An 18,970-nucleotide genomic window follows, 5' to 3' on the forward strand; every position below is an offset into this window, starting at 1 on the left:
AGCCCCCTCATGGTGTTTATCGACTTTTTTTTTTTTTTTGGCTAGGGGGAAAAATTTGACATGGAATGGGGTGAGTCATGGCTTAGAGAATACCATGTCCTCACATAGCAGCAGCCTTAGAATGACTCCGCCAACACCTTTCCATCTACTTTTGGATGCTCTGTGAGACAGCTGATGCATTGCATATGACAGTCCTGGAAAGACTAAGAGTCTGTAGGATGACATTATAAAATAGAAAGCTCATGGTCTTCATAGTCAGACAGAAGGGGTATGGGTCCTGCCTCTGACATTTATTAGCTGAGTAAACTTGAGACTTTTTTTGCTTCATCTACAAAATGGGTAATATCATATGTACTTCAAAGAGTGGTTGTGAGAATTAAATGAAAAACTAACCCACCTTATATTCAGGCATAGAGGTTTTTGTCTGTTTTAGTTTTTGTTTTCAGCTGTTGCAAATATTTTAAGTTTTTGGCCCCTTGAGAAGTTCTAGCTGCAGCTCAGAAGCTTCACCATTATTTACAGAGCAGGCAGGGAGCTTGCGTCATGAACATTATATTGATTTTATCCAGGTGGTTATTGAAGCCCAAGGACTGGAAGCCTTAATCGCAGCCACCCCTGACGAGGGAGAGGAGAACCTTGACTCCTATGCTGGTATGTCAGCCATCCTCTTTGATGTTCAGCTCAGACCTGTCACCTTTTTCAATGGATACAGTGATTTGATGTCCAAAATGCTGTCAGCATCTGGCGACCCTGTCAGTGTGGTGAAAGGACTTATTCTGCTAATAGATCATTCTCAGGTAATTCGTTCAGTCTGTGAGTATTTATTGAGTCCCTAAAATATGCCAGGCACGTTTTAAATATGCTTAGTTCTTGGAGGATACAAGACAAAATTGTGCCCATCTTGGAGCTCATATTCCAAGCACTTGGCCCTCTTGGTATTGTTCCCCTTTCTCCTTTACTACAGATATGTTATAATTTTATTTATTAGATGATTAATAAGTGCCTTTAATTTGAGGCAAAGAGAAAATGTTGATGCTAACAGAAACAAGAAAGGTTAGGACACAACAGAATAGAGCTACCACTGTCTCCTCACTTGGCTTTCTCAGGCACGAGGGCTTAGGTGATATTTATCCTGAAGGCAGGAGCTGAACTATGTGGCCTTATAAGTCACTGATGACATTTGTAATGACAATGATGATGAAGATGCATACAGTGCATCATTTTGACCCTGCCAAATTAGCAGAGGCACAAGCAGCCACGGCCATGAGCCACATGCAAGAAATCATGAAGACTCTTTGCCCAAAATGCTCATGTACATAAAATCTTAGAAAGATGTGTTCATTCTTAGAGTATAGGAGTACTTTCATTCTCTAGAGCCACATTCTTCAAAATGGTTTTCAATTTTTTGTGGACCGAAATCTTATGATACTATACCAAAAAATGACAATACTATCTTTGGTGCAGTAAGATTTAAGTGGCCAAGATACTGTGGGATGGAGATGGTCTGCCTAATTAGATTTTCTGAAAAACGGAAGCGGGTTAATCTGAATAACCTTTGAGTTTGAATGTTTGGTGCTTAAAATTTTTCTTTAATAGTTTGATTTATTTTCTGCTTCACTAAGCATAGCAACATAAAAAATGATATATTTGCTAAATAAAATCTTATAAGGAATCAAAGTGATCACTGTGTACTCTAATTCATACTTATTATATTGAGAATATATAATGAGATTGAAATAAAAATTTACAGATGATTGGATTGACTTGTAAAGTTTACTTTATTGTTTTAATACATTAATGGATAATAGCCTACGTTTGAATTTTGCCTCCATAACCTTCTTGCTATGTGCTCTTGGGCAGTTACTTAATAGTCTTAAGCCACAATTTCATACTAGTAAAGTGAGGTACCTGGAACAGGTGGTCTGAAGATTTTATCAGCTTTTTTGTTTGCCAGATAATTTGAGGATTCTGATTTGTTAGGTTCTGGTTATGAAATCATAGATTTTAAGGGCTGGGAGATATCTTAGATATTAGACTGTATTAAAACTCCTCCAAAACCTCATTATTTGGGATTAAATAGTGTTAATTTTCTATCTTTCTTGTTCCTCATATCAGCTCAGGATAGCTGTATATAACAAAAACAAAAGCAATTTAGAGTGGCTTAACTAAATAGTTTCACCTTTATAGTGTAACAAACATTTGGAAGTAGGTGGTCCAGGGTTAATATGGAAACCTTAAGATATCATCAGAATCCCAGCTGCCTTCCTTCAGCTCAGCCATTCTTACTTGTGACTTTTGACCTCATGCTTGTCACCTTGTGATTATCAGATGGCTGCTCCACTTCCAGCACCACTTCCTCATTCCAAGAAGGAAGAAGGGAAGGATAAGAGGTCACAGAGTCTGACTCTTTTTCAAGAATTGTTTGGAATCCCTGTCTAGGTTTTGGACCAAAACGGTGTTACATGGCTATTTCTAGCTGAGAGGGAAGCTTTTGAACATAGTTTTTCAATGGGTGTCTGAACAAAATTGTTTTTGTCAATACAAATGTAGAAAGGACAAAGAGCAGTGTGTCTTGTATCCCTTAATCCTCAAGTCACACATGAAAAAAACAGTTCTCAAATTATATCAGAATTTTACATTGCACAATTCCAGTTTTAATGAAAGAATCATCTAAAGGCAGCATAAGTACTGAAAAGGTAGTCCACGTTTTAAGACACAGAGGACAGCTCAACACCACCTGTATGTGCTTAGCTACCCATAAACAATGCCTGAGGATTTGAATCGGGGTGTAAAACCACGAGGAGTAATCTAGACCTGGGTCAGCAAACTTGTTCTGTAAAGGGTAGAAAGTAAATATTTTACGCTTTGCAGGCCACATGGTCTCTGTTGCAGCCACTCAATTCTGTTACTGTAGAGTGAAGACAGCCATCAGCAATACATTAACAAATGGGTATGGCTGTGTTCCAATAAAATTTTATGTAGAAAAATAGCCAGTGGGCCAGACTTGCCTGCTGGCCATAGTTTGCCAATCCCTGATCTAGATTATCTTGTACAGTTTTTTATTCACTAAGCTAGGGCAGCTAAGGCAAGGCATATTCTATGAGAAAGATTGCCCCCTAGCTATTAAACATAGCCCAGTGTCTGTGTGTCAGGTTGGAATATTTGGCAGATCTGAGTTTATTATACAAATTAAGCTGTCTGAGGCCCCCTGGCTCTGCAGAGCACTCTAGTAATGCCATCCTAGCTTCAGAGGCACATACCACTCTAGGTCAAGTGCTGACACTGAAGGAAATGTTGGCAGTGGGCAGCCCATCACAGCCACCAGGGCAGATGGAATTACTCTGTGCTTGCTCACACTTTCTCTCTTCAGCTAATTGGATTACTCTTCAGAGAAAGATGTCTGATAAAGTCAGTTTAATAAGGGGATCCTCTTTAGCCAGTAAAGAACATATTTCCCTAAATGGAAGCAACAGGATGAGTTGTCAAAATGTCAGCATCTGAGCTATAAGAAACACTTATGGGACCAAGAGGATCAAAGCGGTCACATTAGCTACAAAGTTCTAATATCTTTTTCCTCTAGTTCATAGGAAAGAATCTAAATAAATATGCACTCTGGGCCAAACAAGGACATAAACTTATGCTCTCTCTCTCTCTCGTTTTTTTCTTTTTTGCAATATTTCTTAGAACAGGCTTTCTTGTACACCAGGAGACAAAAGAGAGGTATGAGTTTGTGATAGCCATGAATATTAGTAGAAAAGTCTTCACCCAGGCCAGGTGCAGTGGCTCACGCCTGTAATCCCAGCACTTTGGGTGGCCAAGGCAGGTGGATCCCTTGAGATCAGAAGTTTGAGACCAGGCTGGGCAACATGGTGAAACCCCAGATATACAAAAAATAAAAAAATTAGCTGGGCATAGTGGGGTATGCCTGTAGTCCCAGCTACTCAGGAGGCTGAGGTGGGGGTGAGAGGATTGCTTGAGCCCAGCAGGTTGAGGCTGGTGTGACCCATGATCACACCACTGCACTCCAGCCTGGGTGACAGAGCAAGACCCCATCTCAAAGAAAGAAAGAAAAGAAACGTCTTCACCCTAGAGACAATTGGAGTGTTTATTCTGCCTTCATGTGTAGCCTCTGAGCCTGATTTTTCCTTTCAATCTTAAGATATAATGCCTACCACGGAAGATTGGTATGAGGATTAAATGAGACACCAAAGCTTTGCAGAGCTTTGGGCACACAGTAGGTGCTCAAAACCCGTTAGTTCCAATTACTTTATACTGCTTAAAAATTAGCACCATGTGGCTTAGTCCCTTTCAAAAAGGAAAGAGTGCTTTGTTTTTCTGCAGGGGTCAGTGGTTTATTTTTATAAGGGGGCCCAAGAAAATTCCTCTTTGCACATGCATTCTTCTATTGTCCCTTTGTGTAAAGAAGGAGAATTTTCCCAGAAATCCAAGGCACTCCTCATAACCCACCTTGCAATGGAAATGCTCTCTCCCCACAAAAGGTGCATTGTCTAACAGCCATGAAATGGCCTTTTCCATGGCACTTGGTGTATTTTGCCTTCCATTTAATATATGGTTGGTGGGAAGGCCAAGATCCACATCACAGGCCTCTGCTGGACTGGGTGGATGAACAAGATTATAATTTTCAAATTAGGAAGAGAGAGAAAGACGCAAAGAAAGGAATACTTCTGAGGTGAGGCACACCATAGCTTTCATTTGGAAACAATCATGTTTGGAGTACACATACAGAACTCTCATATTTTGGTCCCATAGTTCACAGGCATAGGTGAAAATGTGGGCATGACTATTGTGTTTTCTTCAGGATAATTTGTGTCTATCACGTTAGTTATAATGCCTGAGACAACCCCTTCATCCCATGCAGTCATATTTTGTTCTATATCAAATGTCTCTTTAAGTATCCTTAGGGCTATCTCCTAATGTGTCCTGAGCATGGCACTGAGAATCTCATGCTTCCATCAAAGAGTGTCCTTCAGACTGAAAGTAGCTTCATGCCACAACCGTACTTTTTTAGTACACCTGGTTGTAAACCGAGTCCTTTGCCTGGGGTTTCCTGTGACCTTTTTTTGGAAAGTGAAGAGAACTCAGGGAGATCAACACAATCCTTGCTAGAAAGTGAAATCATGGCAGTTATAGCTGGCAAATGCATGGCTTGTTTGGTCTGAGTAGGGCAGTTACATAAAGAAGTTAGTCATTCTGCCAGTTGCCAGGAATTTAAGATCTTTGGAGGAATATCAAAATTAAGGATACTGAGTCTTTATCTCAAAATCATTATCACTTCCAACACTGTCCCCAGGCAATCTGATTCCAATCCAGCTAAAAAGTTTTGTGCCAACATCACCTCAACTAATGTACGTGAAAAAAAAAATGCAAGACTTAAAGGCTAAATGCAGGCAAACAGCACAAAACAATGGGCTTCAGACAACCACAGAATTACTCAGGATGGGCCATGTTTGTAAATAATTACTGTCCCTCTGAAAAATGCTATTGAGTTCACGTTGAACTTGATTGTTAACTCAGTGTAATTTCAAATGTCAAACAGCAGGGTATTAGGCTTAGTTAAATTGCTTTGCCTTCTTTTTCTAGTTGGATGTAGGCAATTCCTGGAACTTGTGTACAGTTGGCATCTCTGTAACCGCTGGTTCCTCATAAAATTCAACCAACCTCAGATCAAAAATATTTGGAAAAAAAACACCAAGCAATAAAATATAGCAAAACGACAGTATATATTCATACAATTTTTAAAATACAGCATAACAGCAACATAGCATTTACATTGTATTAGATATTATAAGTAATCTAGAGATGATTTAAAGTGTATGGGAGGATGGGTGTAGGTTACATGCAAATACTATGCCTTTTTATATAAGGGACTTGAGCACCCTTGGATTTTGTTATACTCAGGGCTGGGCAAAGGTAGTCCTATAACCAGTTCTCCTTGGATACTAACACACAAACACACTCCACTGGGAGTTTTAAATCTTGTCTGTTATTTTCTAGCAGGATGCAGTTGACTGTATTTGACACAGCACATAACTAGAGAAGTGCTGAAGGACCTCAAGAGACACCTGATCCAAACCTCCTCCCCTCTCTTCCCTGGACAAAAAGCCACAGCTAGATTTCTGATGGAGATGACTTCATTTTCTTTAGTTCAAAAGTTTCCAAATTTAGGTGGATCAGAATCATACAAGGTCTTGTTAAAACATAGACTGCTAGACTCCATCCTCAGAGTTTCTAATTTAGTAGGTGTGAAGGGGAGCTGATAATCTGTACTTCAAACCAGTTCCCAGGCAATGCTGATGCTGTTGTTCACAGAAACACACTTTGAGAACCATTGTTCCTTTCAAAGTGTAGCAATGATTGAAGGAAAACATCCTTCTTAATTGGCACCTCATCACTCTGGTACTTTAATTGACTAATTAATTTAGCAAATCAGCAGAGTCTACTTCTGGTGCTTAAAATTGGGACAGCATGTTTCCAAGCCTAGAGAAAGACTCCAACATCAACACAACTCAAATGGAATTATCTACAGCAGGAGGTCAAATGTGCCATTGGAAAGGGGGTTAACTAAATTGTACTTATTATTTTTATAACTATTATTATGCTTTTTTCTTCTAGGAACTTCAGTTGCAATCTGGACTAAAAGCCAATATAGAGGTCCAGGGTGGTCTAGCTATTGATATTTCAGGTGCAATGGAGTTTAGCTTGTGGTATCGTGAGTCTAAAACCCGAGTGAAAAATAGGTAAGTGTTTATGCATTATACATTTATGAATTACATATAAGACTATATGCAGAGAACTTCAGAAATATGTTTTTGGAATTAACCTTCTGACTTTTCAAAATCTATGCTTTCTATTTGTAATTATAAAATGATAGAGTTGGAAGTGATCATAGGAAACTATTCTGTCCATACCTTCTTAAGAGCAGGTCAGTACCTAATATGACTCAGCCAAGAATTTTCCTGCTTTTAAAGACGTACATAGACAGGATGCCCTGTGAATCAGATGGTTCATCTTCTTTTGGTATTCCACCAAGAGAAGAAATTTCACTTTAAGGTAAACTTTCCTCTTCTGTTGTCTTCAGTGGGGAAAAATAAAATAGATAATTTCATCTGTGCAGAAACTAACTACTAAATGTTAGGAGTCCTTAAGTCTTTTCATCAGCATTCCTTTATCTAAATAAAATACTCTAAGCTCCTTTAACTTTTCTAATCTACCTGTGAGATTTAATGAAAGTGTTTTACTTTGAACATAAAACAATGTCTGTGAACTAGTGTGAAGATGAAAATTATTAGTTTTCTGTTTGTTACAGAATTTTTAAAAAGGAAATAGAAATGCAACTAATTTTAATTTTTTGACATTTAAAAACACATTCAGGCAAAAGTGAGATACGTGATAAAATCAAATTTTTGATTCATCTTGAACTATGGATGAAGGAACTGAGAGCAATCAAACAGTAGCACATTTAATGTGAAGTGTGACCAACAGTGTTACTAAAAGGAACCACAGAATGCAAAATGACACTGGTCATCAAAGGGTTCACAATATAACTTAGGGCTTCCCACATAATCAGTCATCTTTCATCTCTTTCCAAAGTACTTTCTAGACAGAAGTTTTTCCAAATGAAATGGAATTGAATTCTTTGCAAAGAGAAATCAACAACAGCAACAACAACAAAAAGTAATTTGGATTTTTTTAAAAAGTACACAGTATCCTTAAGAATCTACCATTATCCATATTGTAACCAATCTGTCTTCCATTTCCACTTGTTCATTTGAAAAAATATCTTTTAAATCTTTGCTGAATATAGGACATCAGAAGGTACTCTAAGTGATTCAGGGATTAAAACGACCTCTGACCTATTTTTACACTGATCATAACAGCAGCAGGGGTTTTAATTTGCACAGCAAAAATTAGTATCCCTGTCAAAACATATGGGCATAGAACTCTGATTTAATTGTGAAAGTAATTTCTCACAGTTTGATATAAAGTCCACAATTCAATTACAGTAGAAGTAAGTCTTCTATTGAAATTATTTATCCTCTTCATTATTATCCAGGGCACATTCCCCAGCCAATGCAATCTGTTTATCCAGTTATCTAGAGCATCATTAAAGGACCCATCACATTTTTCCTCCTGGGACCTACTGTACATGCCCCACTGTAAGAATCATTTTTTGTAACACAATATTTTTTTCAAATATCTTGGCAATCAAGGGCTTACACCTCTAGAGACTCTTTGGAGAAGGTAATGAAATGGAATTAAAATAGCTGCCTAGAAGCCAACAGAGAGATAGTTAACAAAAAACTATAAGCATCGATTGTCTTCTTGGTGAGTTTAGACTCCATTGTAATATAACTTGGGTATTTCTGACCTGCTGAGAGACTGGGTTCCAAGAATGTTTTCATTTTGGTATTTGTTATGCCCATACAAAACAATGTAGTATCTTACAGACACTCCCCACATCTGCAGCTGAAGGCAGGGGAGAGCTCAGGGGAACGGCAAACCTTCCCTGCCCAATATCTGAGACTCACCAGGCCCTGGTTACCAGCAGAACTCTAAGCACATCCAGGTCACCTCTGAATCCCTTAAGTGTTTCCTTCCAGTCACTGGCATCATATGTTCAGACCCTGTTAAAGTTATAGCTGTTAGTCCAATTCCATTAAATATAATATGAACAGGTTTTTTCTTTTTTTCTCAAATGTTTAGGGTGACTGTGGTAATAACCACTGACATCACAGTGGACTCCTCTTTTGTGAAAGCTGGACTGGAAACCAGTACAGAAACAGAAGCAGGCCTGGAGTTTATCTCCACAGTGCAGTTTTCTCAGTACCCATTCTTAGTTTGCATGCAGATGGACAAGGATGAAGCTCCATTCAGGTAAGATGCAGCATTCAGGTCATGTTCCAGGACCGTACCCAGTGCACCAGGAACTTGCATTCAGTTTAGAACATTCAGTTTCAGAATTAAAAGGATTCTGTTTAATTCAGTTTCAGAATTAAAAGGTTTCTACTGTTTGGTAGAAACCCAGGGAAAGATGAATTTTCTTTAAATGAGTAGAAGAATAATTGATAAGGCCAAAAAAAGTCAGTTTCTGGGATACTAAAAAAATCTAATGACTAGTTCATTTGATTCTGGAGATAGTATCATATTCTAATCCAGAAACAATTTATCAAGGAAAGAAAGGCCTATGATTTACCATAGGAGTTGCCACATAGTTTCATAAAAAAAAATCAGATACACATTTACTGTCTGGTATCTTCACAATAAACTGCTGGACAAAAGATTTCAAATGAAACAGCTGGCAATCCATTTACCATCTTTAAGGGCCAAAATGAATTCGTAATTATTAAGTATTCCATATAGCAGCAACTTGACCCTGTTTAAATTTTGGCTCAAGTTTCAGAGTTTGGGATTCTGATTTTTTTTAAATAATGCTTTTGGTAAGATTGTTAGTGTTTTAAAATACAAAGATATAATTTCCATGTAACATTTATGCTGTGTCATTTGAATTTTGTAACCATTATTTGTAACAATACTATCACATAGAGCTAGAATGCCTTGGGTCTAGGTAGCACTGACCCTTTCATAATAGTTGAACTACGGTAACCATAAGGGTCATTTGTACAGTTAAAACAGCAAGCCACATCTTACATCATCTCCTTTTTTAAGTAGGCCAAAATTGAGCACCTTCATTATTTTCCTGACATTTCATGATTCATATTAAAAAATGCATCGATTATATAAAAGTAAACATGAGTAGTTTGTATTTTCACAGAATAAAAGATTGTGCATTATAGTTAAACTATTAAGCTGTCACTAACCTACATTAACTTATATCTAGAATAAACCTCCACAAATGCATTTTAAAATCCCCAACCTTCTAATGGTTGAAATGCAGTGACCACCAACCCACCCACATGATTAATTGGTTCCACATTTGCCTTGGGCCAGAGCTCTTAGAATGTTTCTCTGTCCACATTCTCTGCTTAAATCCAGCTGGGCTTGCCTGTTACTCAAAAGGAGAGTGCTCCCAAGGTAGGGCTTCTGGAATGAAGGGTGAGACACAGCATGGCCTGCAAAGCTTAACAGCATCACCAAAAAGCTGAAATGAATTTAGTCTTTCATTCTAGAAAAATGTATGGCAGGACTCCCATATCCCAGGCATTTGAAGTGTTTCTGTTGATGTAAAAAGAAATGAGAAGAAAATCACCCATTCATGGAGTAGCCTTTGACACTCATATCCTTTCTGAAATTGCTTTGGAACAAGAAACTTCAAGTATACACTCAGTAACTTGGCTGGAGAGGTATAGGGTGACTTAACTGTGTGTGTAATTCTGTTGTTGTTGCTGTTGTTGTACAGGCAATTTGAGAAAAAGTACGAAAGGCTGTCCACAGGCAGAAGTTATGTCTCCCAGAAAAGAAAAGAAAGCATATTAGCAGGATGTGAATTCCCGCTCCATCAAGAGAACTCGGAGATGTGCAAAGTGGTGTTTGCCCCTCAGCCGGATAGTACTTCCAGCGGATGGTTTTGAAACTGACCTGTGATATTTTGCTTGAATTTGTCTCCCCAAAAGGGACACAATGTGGCATGACTAAGTACTTGCTCTCTGAGAGCACAGCGTTTACATATTTACCTGTATTTAAGATTTTTGTAAAAAGCTACAAAAAACTGCAGTTTGATCAAATTTGGGTATACGCAGTATGGTACCCACAGTGTCATTCTGAATCATCATGTGACACTTTCAACAACGTTCTTAGTTTACTTATACCTCTCTCAAATCCCATTTGGTACAGTCAGAATAGTTATTCTCTAAGAGGAAACTAGTGTTTGTTAAAAACAAAAACAAAAACAAAACCACTCAAGGAGAACCCAATTTTGTTTCAACAATTTTTGATCAATATATATGAAGCCCTTGATAGGACTTCCTTAAGCATGATGGGAAAACCAAACATGTTCCCTAGTCAGAAAAAAAAAAAAAAGTAAGTAAGACACAAACAAACCATTTTTTTTTTCTCTGTTTTTGGAGTTGGGGGCCTGGGGAGAAGGGACAAGACTTTTAAAAGACTTTTGTTAGCCAACTTCAAGAATTAATATTTATGTCTCTGTTATTGTTAGTTTTAAGCCTTAAGGTAGAAGGCACATAGAAATAACATCTCATCTTTCTGCTGACCATTTTAGTGAGGTTGTTCCAAAGACATTCAGGTCTCTACCTCCAGCCCTGCAAAAATATTGGACTTAGCACAGAGGAATCAGGAAAATTAATTTCAGAAACTCCACTTGATTTTTCTTTTGCTGTGTCTTTTTGAGACTGTAATGTGGTACACTGTCCTCTAAGGGACATCTCATATATTAATCATTTTATCTCACCTTTTTGGGGGTGACAGCTCTAGTTCATTTAACTGTAATCTGCACAATAGCTAGGATGACTAAGAGAACATTGCTTCAGGAAACTGGTGGATTTGGATTTCCAAAATATGAAATAAGGAAAAAAAGTCTTTGTATGAATTAAAAGATCCATGTTGAACATTTGCAAATATTTATTAATAAACAGATGTGGTGATAAACCCAAAACAAATGACAGGTGCTTATTTTCCACTAAACACAGACACATGACATGAAAGTTTAGCTAGCCCACTATTTGTTGTAAATTAAAAACGAAGTGTGATAAAATAAATATGTAGAAATCGTATTGAATTCCTTTTGTCTTTCATTACTTCCAACACCATATTTCTCATTCCTGCCATTTTCTGAGCCTAGACACATACACAGCTAAGCCTCTGCAGCAATACAGGTCAGGCCAGTTTCTCTAGATGGGAGACCAGACCCATTTGAAAAATGGGCCACTGAAAATATCAGCAGTCAGAACCTCTTAAGGACCTGTGAGCTTGAAAACATGCCATAACCCCAGTTTTCATAAAGCTCTGGACTGGCCCCTTCACTGTCATGTTACTAAAAAGGAAGAAAGGAATCAGAAACTAAGGTGGTGGGTGGAACATGGTATGTGGTAGCATCAGCCTTGGGGAAACCACTCTGTAAAGATACTGACGTTGCAGGGAAAGTGAGTTGGTCTAGGGCACTAAGCTGAAGATGTTGTGGACTCAGGCCCTTCAGCCCTGTGAGGTTTAACAAATCACAGCCACCTCTGCAAAATGTAATCATTTACTTAACAGTGATGACTGTGGTGCCCTGAATGTTAGTGTTTTGCCATTTCCCAACTGTTTACCGGGCTGCTGAGCCAAGTATCTGCCCACCCAGTGGAGAATGGATGATCCTGAGCAACTCTAACATGCTCCAAAGAAACAAGAAAGCAGCAGCATAGGACAAACAGTAACTCCTTTGCAGATAAACAAGATAGAAAATGAAGAGGGGTAGAGTGATAGTCCACATTTGGAAATAAGATATTGGAGCCAGAAAAATAACTTTAAACCTCATTTGCAGTCCTCTAGTTCTGACTACTTCACCATTATAAATGTCAGCATACAGACACATTTGTCTTCTGAAAAGACATCTATTTCGGAATTGTATAGCCCCCTAATGTGAATCTCCAGGCCTCTGTCCAGTCAGATCTTTCCTGCAAGCCTTAAGATTAGCCTGGCTTCTTTTCTTCTGTGAAGTGTTATTGTCATTCCCTAGCTCATGTTGCAGTCCTGCCTGTGACAAGTTGCTCCCTGCTTCTCTAAACTGACCACCTTCAAGTAAGTATTAAAGCTAACACTTACTGAGTTCCTATTATATGTATTATATGTATTATAGGTATTTTGAAGCATTTTCCATACATTAATTTAATCTTCATAAAAACTATATTTAACAGGTAGCATTATTTCCATATGATAGATCAGCACTAAGAGAAATATAATATGAGTCACATAAGTAATTTGGAATTTCTAGTAGCCACATTAAAAATGTAAACCAAAACAGGCGAAGTAAACTGTAATAATATATTTTATTTAACCCAAAATATCCAAAGTATTATCGTATCAGTATGTAAGTAATATAAAAATTATTAATGGGAAGCTTTACTTTTGTGGGGAAGATTAGGTCTTCAAAATGTGGTATATATCTTGTATATAAAGTGCATTTCAGTTTGAATGAGACACATTTCAAGTGTTCAGTAGGTGCATGTGGCTAGAAGCTGTTGTATTGAATAGTACAATATTGGGCACAGAAGACATTTAATTTGCCCCACAGAAGACACTTTCTCACTTAGAAAGTGAAAGAACCAGGACTCAAATATAAATAGTTTCACCTCAGAACCTGCTCTCTCAACCCATTATAGGATGTTTCCCACATGCTTTTGGTTTTAAACATTTGCTGCCAAACGAATACAGACAGTAGGTTATGAAAATGAGAAACATGTGACAGTAGCAATAAAGCTAAGAGTTGTTGCCCTTTCTTTTTTTTTGAGACAGTCTTGCTCGGTCGCCCAGGCTGGAGTGCAGCGGTGCAATCTCGGCTCACCGCAACCTCTTCCTCCCAGGTTCACGCCATTCTCCCGCCTCAGCCTCTCGAGTAGCTGGGACTGCAGGCGCCCGCCATCATGCCTGGCTAATTTTTTGTATTTTTAGTAGAGACAGGGTCTCACCGTGTTAGCCAGGATTGTCTCGATCTCCTGACCTCATGATCTGCCCGCCTTGGCCTCCCAAAGTGCTGGGATTACTGGTGTAAGCCACCGCCCCTGGCGGAGTTGTTGCCCTTTCTCTGTGGTCGTTCAGTCTCCTCCTCTGATGGAATCAGAAGCCCACCATAATCAATTGTAGAACGTATCCATCATTCCAAAAAGAAACCTGTACCCTTTAGCTATCACTTCCAACGTACCCATCTCCCAGCCCTAGGAAATCACTAGCCTACTTTGTGTGCCTATAGATTCATTGTGGACAATTCATATAAATGCAATCATATATACTATGTAGTCTTTTGTGACTGGTTTCTTTCACTTAGCATTGTGTTTTCAAGTTTCGTACACGTTGTAGCACGTATGAGCACTTTATTCTTTTTTATGGTCAAATAATATTGCACTATACAGTTTTGCCATGTGTTTATCCATTCATTAGTTAATGGACATTTGGTTTGTTTCCACCTTCTGGATATTATGAATAATTCCGCTATGAACATTTGTGTACAAACTTTTTGGTGGGCATGTGTTTACATCTCTTTATACTTAGCAGTAGATTTGGTGACTCAAATGGTAACACTATATTTAACTTTTTGAGAACTGCCAGAATTTTCTCCAATGTGACTGAACCATTTTACATTCCCACCAGCAGTGTATAAGGGTTCTGATATTTCCACATTCTCACCAACACTTATTAATATCCTTCTTTTTGATTATAGTCATCCTAGTGGGTGTGAAATTATCACTATATTTTGAATAAATAAAAAAATGTATTTGGCTGGGTATGGTGGCCCACACCTGTAATCCCAGCACTTTGGGAGGCCAAAGTGAGATGATTGCTTGAGGACAGGAGTTTGAGACCAGCCTGAGTAACACAGGAAGACCCTCATCTCTACAAAAAAATAAAAATAAAAAATTAGCTGGGCTTGGTGGCACATGCCTGTAGTCCCAGCTACTCGGAGGCTGAGGTCAGGGGATTGCTCAAGCCCAGGATGTTGAGGCTGCAGTGAGTCATGATGGTGCTAATGCACTCTAGACTGAATGACAGAGTGAGACCCTATCTCAAAAAAGAAAAAAAAAAAAAAATGATTCAAGTCCTTGCCCTTTTTAAAATTGAATATTTTTCCTCTTATTTTTGAATTGTAAGAATTATTTATATATTTTCAGTATAAGTCCCTTATCACATACATAATTTGCAAAAATCTTCTCTCATTCTGTTGGTGTCTTCACTTTCTTGATAACGGCCTTTGAAGTACAAGAGTTTGTAATTTTGGTGAGATACAATTTATCTATACTTTTTCTTTTTGTTTGTTTGTTCTTTTGGTGTCATGTCTAAGAAACCATTGCCAAATCCAAAGTCACAAAGATTTAACCCTATGTTTTCTTTTAAGAACTTCATATTTTAGCTCTTAAATTAGTCCATCATGGTTAATTTTTTATATAGTAAGAAGTAGAGGATCAAAATTTATTCCTTTGTGTATGGATTTCCAGTTGTCCCATCATTGACTGTTGAAGAAACAACTCTGTCCCCATTGAATTATTTTGGCATCCACAAACATGAAGGCTCATTTCTGGACTGTTAGTTTTATTCCATTAATCTCTATGTTGATCTTTATGCTAGTACCACGCTGCCTTGATTACTGTTGCTTTGTAGTAAGTTTTGTACTTGTGAAGTATGAATCACATATTTTGTTCTTTTTAAAGATTGTTTTGGCAATTCTGAGTCCCTTATGTTTTCATATGAATTTTAGGATTAGCCTGTCAATTTCCACAAAGCCAGCTTGTATTCAAATGGAGATTGTGTTGAACCTGTGCATCAAAACTTAATTATATTGTCTCCAGGTCCATGAACACGAAACATCTTTTCATTTATGCACATCCTGAATTTCTTTCAACAGTGTTTTGTAATTTTCAGAGTATAAGCTTTGCACTTTTTTTGTTAAATTTCAGATGTTTTATTCTTTTTGATGCTATTCTGAACACATTTGTTTCATTTTTTGATTGTTCATTGCAAGTATATAAAAATATAGTTTATTTTTGTATAATATATTGCTCATGTAAAAAATTATGTTGCAACACTGCTGACCTCATTTATTCATTCTATATCTTTTGGTAATAGATTCTTTATAATTTTCTATGTAAAGAATAATGTCATTTTTGAATAGACATAGTTTTACTTCTTTCTTTCCCATCTGAATTTTTTTATTTTTTTATTTTCTTGACTAATTGTCCTGGCAAGAACCTCCAGCACAATCTTGAATAGAAGTGGTGACAGTGGACATAGCAAAGATGAAAATGCTGGTGAAAAATGTGGTGGTGGTGACAGCAGTGACAGACACTAATAACCACGGGACATGAAAGGAAGGCCCAAATCGTTTGGCAGTAGCTCTAGTTCTACTTTCACTAAGTAATATACAGTTGTTCCTCGGTATCTGTGGGGGCTTAGTTCCAGGACCCCTATGGGTACTAAAATCTGTGGATGCTCAATCCCTGATATAAAATGGCATAGTATTTGCATATAACCTACACACATGCTTGAGTATACTTTAAAGCATATCTAGATTACTTATAATACCTAATACAATGTCTAAACATCACTTCATCCACATGGCTTCAACTTAGTAGTCAATGTGGGGCAAATTCAAGTTTTGCTTTTTGAAACTTCATGAAATTTTTTTCCGTATATTTTTGATTCTCAGTTAGTTGAATCTATCCATAGATGGAGAACTCGTGAATATGAAGTATTGTAAATTCTGCTGTGCTTGAAAATTAATAAAAGCTTATTTGAATGTTTAAAACACTTTCAAGATTGTCTAGATGTCCGACCGCACAGAGAAGAGATACACAACTTGAGGTGCCTGTACCAGCACTAAGAATATGTTTGAGATTCAGATTGGTTGAAGCTTCAGTGTTCTTTGTCAACTTAGTCAACTTCCTCCCCTAGAAGGAAGGGGGGAGAGAAAGGGAATAGGACAGGGAGGCCTGGCTTAGAAATCCAGCTCCACTACCTGCTGGATCTTGGGTATGGGACTCAACCTATCTGCCATTTCCAAAATGGGTATTATAATCTTTATTTCACTGTGTTGTTTTAAGGATTCATGGAGATAATGCACGTAAAACATACTGCCCAGCACATACTTGGTAGCATTTGGTTAACGTTTTTAATTTTGGAGATGTAGTGAGCAATATCTTATAACTGATCAGTTTTAATAAAAAGGAGTTTGTTTGCACTTTATTTCTAACTTCTCCTTACAGGTAGTTGGAGAGCATAGTAGTAATTTTCTCTCTAACTCTCCAGAATTGGTGCAGAATGGCATGAAAACCTTTCCCATGCAGCATCCAGGAAGGTGGGAGGGAGGGGATTGCAGCAGTGAGGAGATTTGGAGTAAGATACTCCTGCATACGTGAAATCTCACCTCTTCTTCTTACTACTGCTACATAAACCTTCAAGCCTCTCAGCTTCTACATTGGGAAAATAAGCAGCACCTCATAGGTTGTTGTGAGGATGAAGTAAGGTAATAAGCAAGTTTCTGGCACATAACAAGCATTTAATAAGTACTCATTAATACTAACTTTTCACATGCAGTCTTATACAATTTCTGAGTAAAGCAACATTTTATGTTCTGACTCAATGGAGTGAATCTATTTTCTGGACATTCATTCATGAACATCATAAGTTTTGGAATGGCTTCCAGTTTTGTTTATTTATCATGAAAACACTACTTTCACATTATAAAAAATTATTCTTCCATTTTGTAAAAACATGACTTTCATCCATTTCTCTGCTTACCTAAATTGACCTGAGATTTCACTGATCCTTTCTTTACCATTTTTTTTTTTTTGCTTTTGTCCTCTGTAAATATGATAATTACCAAGAGGAAAAGAGTAAGTCTTTTCACTAGGGGGCATGGAATGAATCTAAAATTCATCCACAAAATAAGAAAGTTCTAGTAAAAAGTTTTTGGAGAAAATCTTAAGAGAACTCTACATCATAAGTAAAATGGATAGGATTTTTGAGAGGAAAGAAAATACCAGAAGACACCACTCCAGCTCAGTCATTCTTGTTTAGGACTTGAGCAGAATGTCGTATCTGTGTTTAAACTTCTACCTATTCTCAGTCTTCATCCTTAACATCAGTTTCTCCTTCCATGTCAAGGCCCCTATAAGAAATAGGGTTGTTACATGAAACTGAAACTGGGTAATTTGAGGAGAGCTCAAAAAACTCTATAAAGATGTGGGCAGGATATAGAAAAACCCACAAGGGATGATGTAGCTCCCTGAGGCTCCTAACAACAGGGATCCCGAAAAGTCAATGGAGGGAGTGATTATTGGCACCCATAGAGTATAAACTGTGTGGGGCTGTGGCCTTGGGTAGAGGGATGCAACCACCCTCACCATCTCCACTGGGTGGAAACTAGGGAAACTCTGTTTTCACTTTCTTTCATCTCTCTCTCTTCTGTTGATGGTATCCCTTAGCTGAATCAGCCAGGAGCCAGAGGGCAAGAGTGCACTATTAATCTAAACTGTATACAAAGCAGGTAGAAACAGTCAAGAGTAGTTTGGAGGGGAAAATGAAAGAAATCCAGCCAAGCTTATATGATGAGTCCTTCTCTACAACTTGTTAATTTATTTAATCATTTGTCTTATGCAATATGGAGCATCTATTAGAATCAAGAAATGTACTAGATTAAAAAAAAAGCAAGATATGCTGCTTTATCTCAAGAAACTAGGTGAAGTGAGGGAAGCAATACATGTAAAAATAGTTTAGTTCAATGATACAAATGTAAAAGAAACATATTCAAAATCCTAATGGAGCATAAAGAGAAAAATGATAAAGAAAACATCATCAAGGAGGTGATATTTGAATTAGGCTACATGGGTACTTTACCTCAACCCCAGCTGCTACTTAACCAACTGCTATTTTCCTTTAACTTTGTATCAGCTTCCATTACTGTCCACGACATCTAAGACCCCAGCATAGAGTCACGTCTGCTAGTCTTCAGCTTGAGTGTGCAGAGAAATAATCCGCAGCCTTACAGAGCCTGCTGTAAAAATTGCAATCCTATTTGATAAGAGTATAAAAGAATATGAATACTTAGATTGATAAAAATTCCACTGCTGGAGGTATATTAGCTAATCATTTACTTCCTATCTTGGGATTATAGTTAGTCTAGAATGACATTAGTAATCCTTTGCTACCTTCTTATTCATAAAAGCTTAATTTATTCATAGTTAACTGGAACATGATGTAAATCTGTAAACTATTTTCACCCTTCTATTTTTGATAGAAAGATTCCTGCCATAATCTTCTAGGATTACATGTAAAAGTGTGGACATTC

At 37.6% G+C, this 18,970-nt stretch overlaps 1 protein-coding gene across 3 annotated transcripts in view; it reads left to right on the top strand.

Moving 5' to 3' along the window:
- Window positions 1–11,711, top strand: part of MTTP (microsomal triglyceride transfer protein) — a 59,398-nt gene extending 47,687 nt beyond the window's left edge. For 2 of the 3 annotated variants that reach the window (XM_054485417.1, XM_054485418.1), the window contains exons 15-18: window positions 570–797; window positions 6,634–6,758; window positions 8,725–8,895; window positions 10,379–11,705. In XM_054485417.1, the coding sequence (XP_054341392.1) occupies window positions 570–797; window positions 6,634–6,758; window positions 8,725–8,895; window positions 10,379–10,550 (696 nt within the window). In that variant the 3' untranslated portion in view covers window positions 10,551–11,705. Of the gene's footprint in view, window positions 1–569; window positions 798–6,633; window positions 6,759–8,724; window positions 8,896–10,378 lie in introns of all 3 variants that reach the window. The other variant, XM_054485419.1, reaches the window with a different exon arrangement.
- The last annotated feature ends 7,259 nt before the right edge of the window (window positions 11,712–18,970 follow it).

Source organism: Pongo pygmaeus, chromosome 3, assembly GCF_028885625.2.
Source record: "Pongo pygmaeus isolate AG05252 chromosome 3, NHGRI_mPonPyg2-v2.0_pri, whole genome shotgun sequence".
Classification (NCBI taxonomy): domain Eukaryota; kingdom Metazoa; phylum Chordata; class Mammalia; order Primates; family Hominidae; genus Pongo; species Pongo pygmaeus.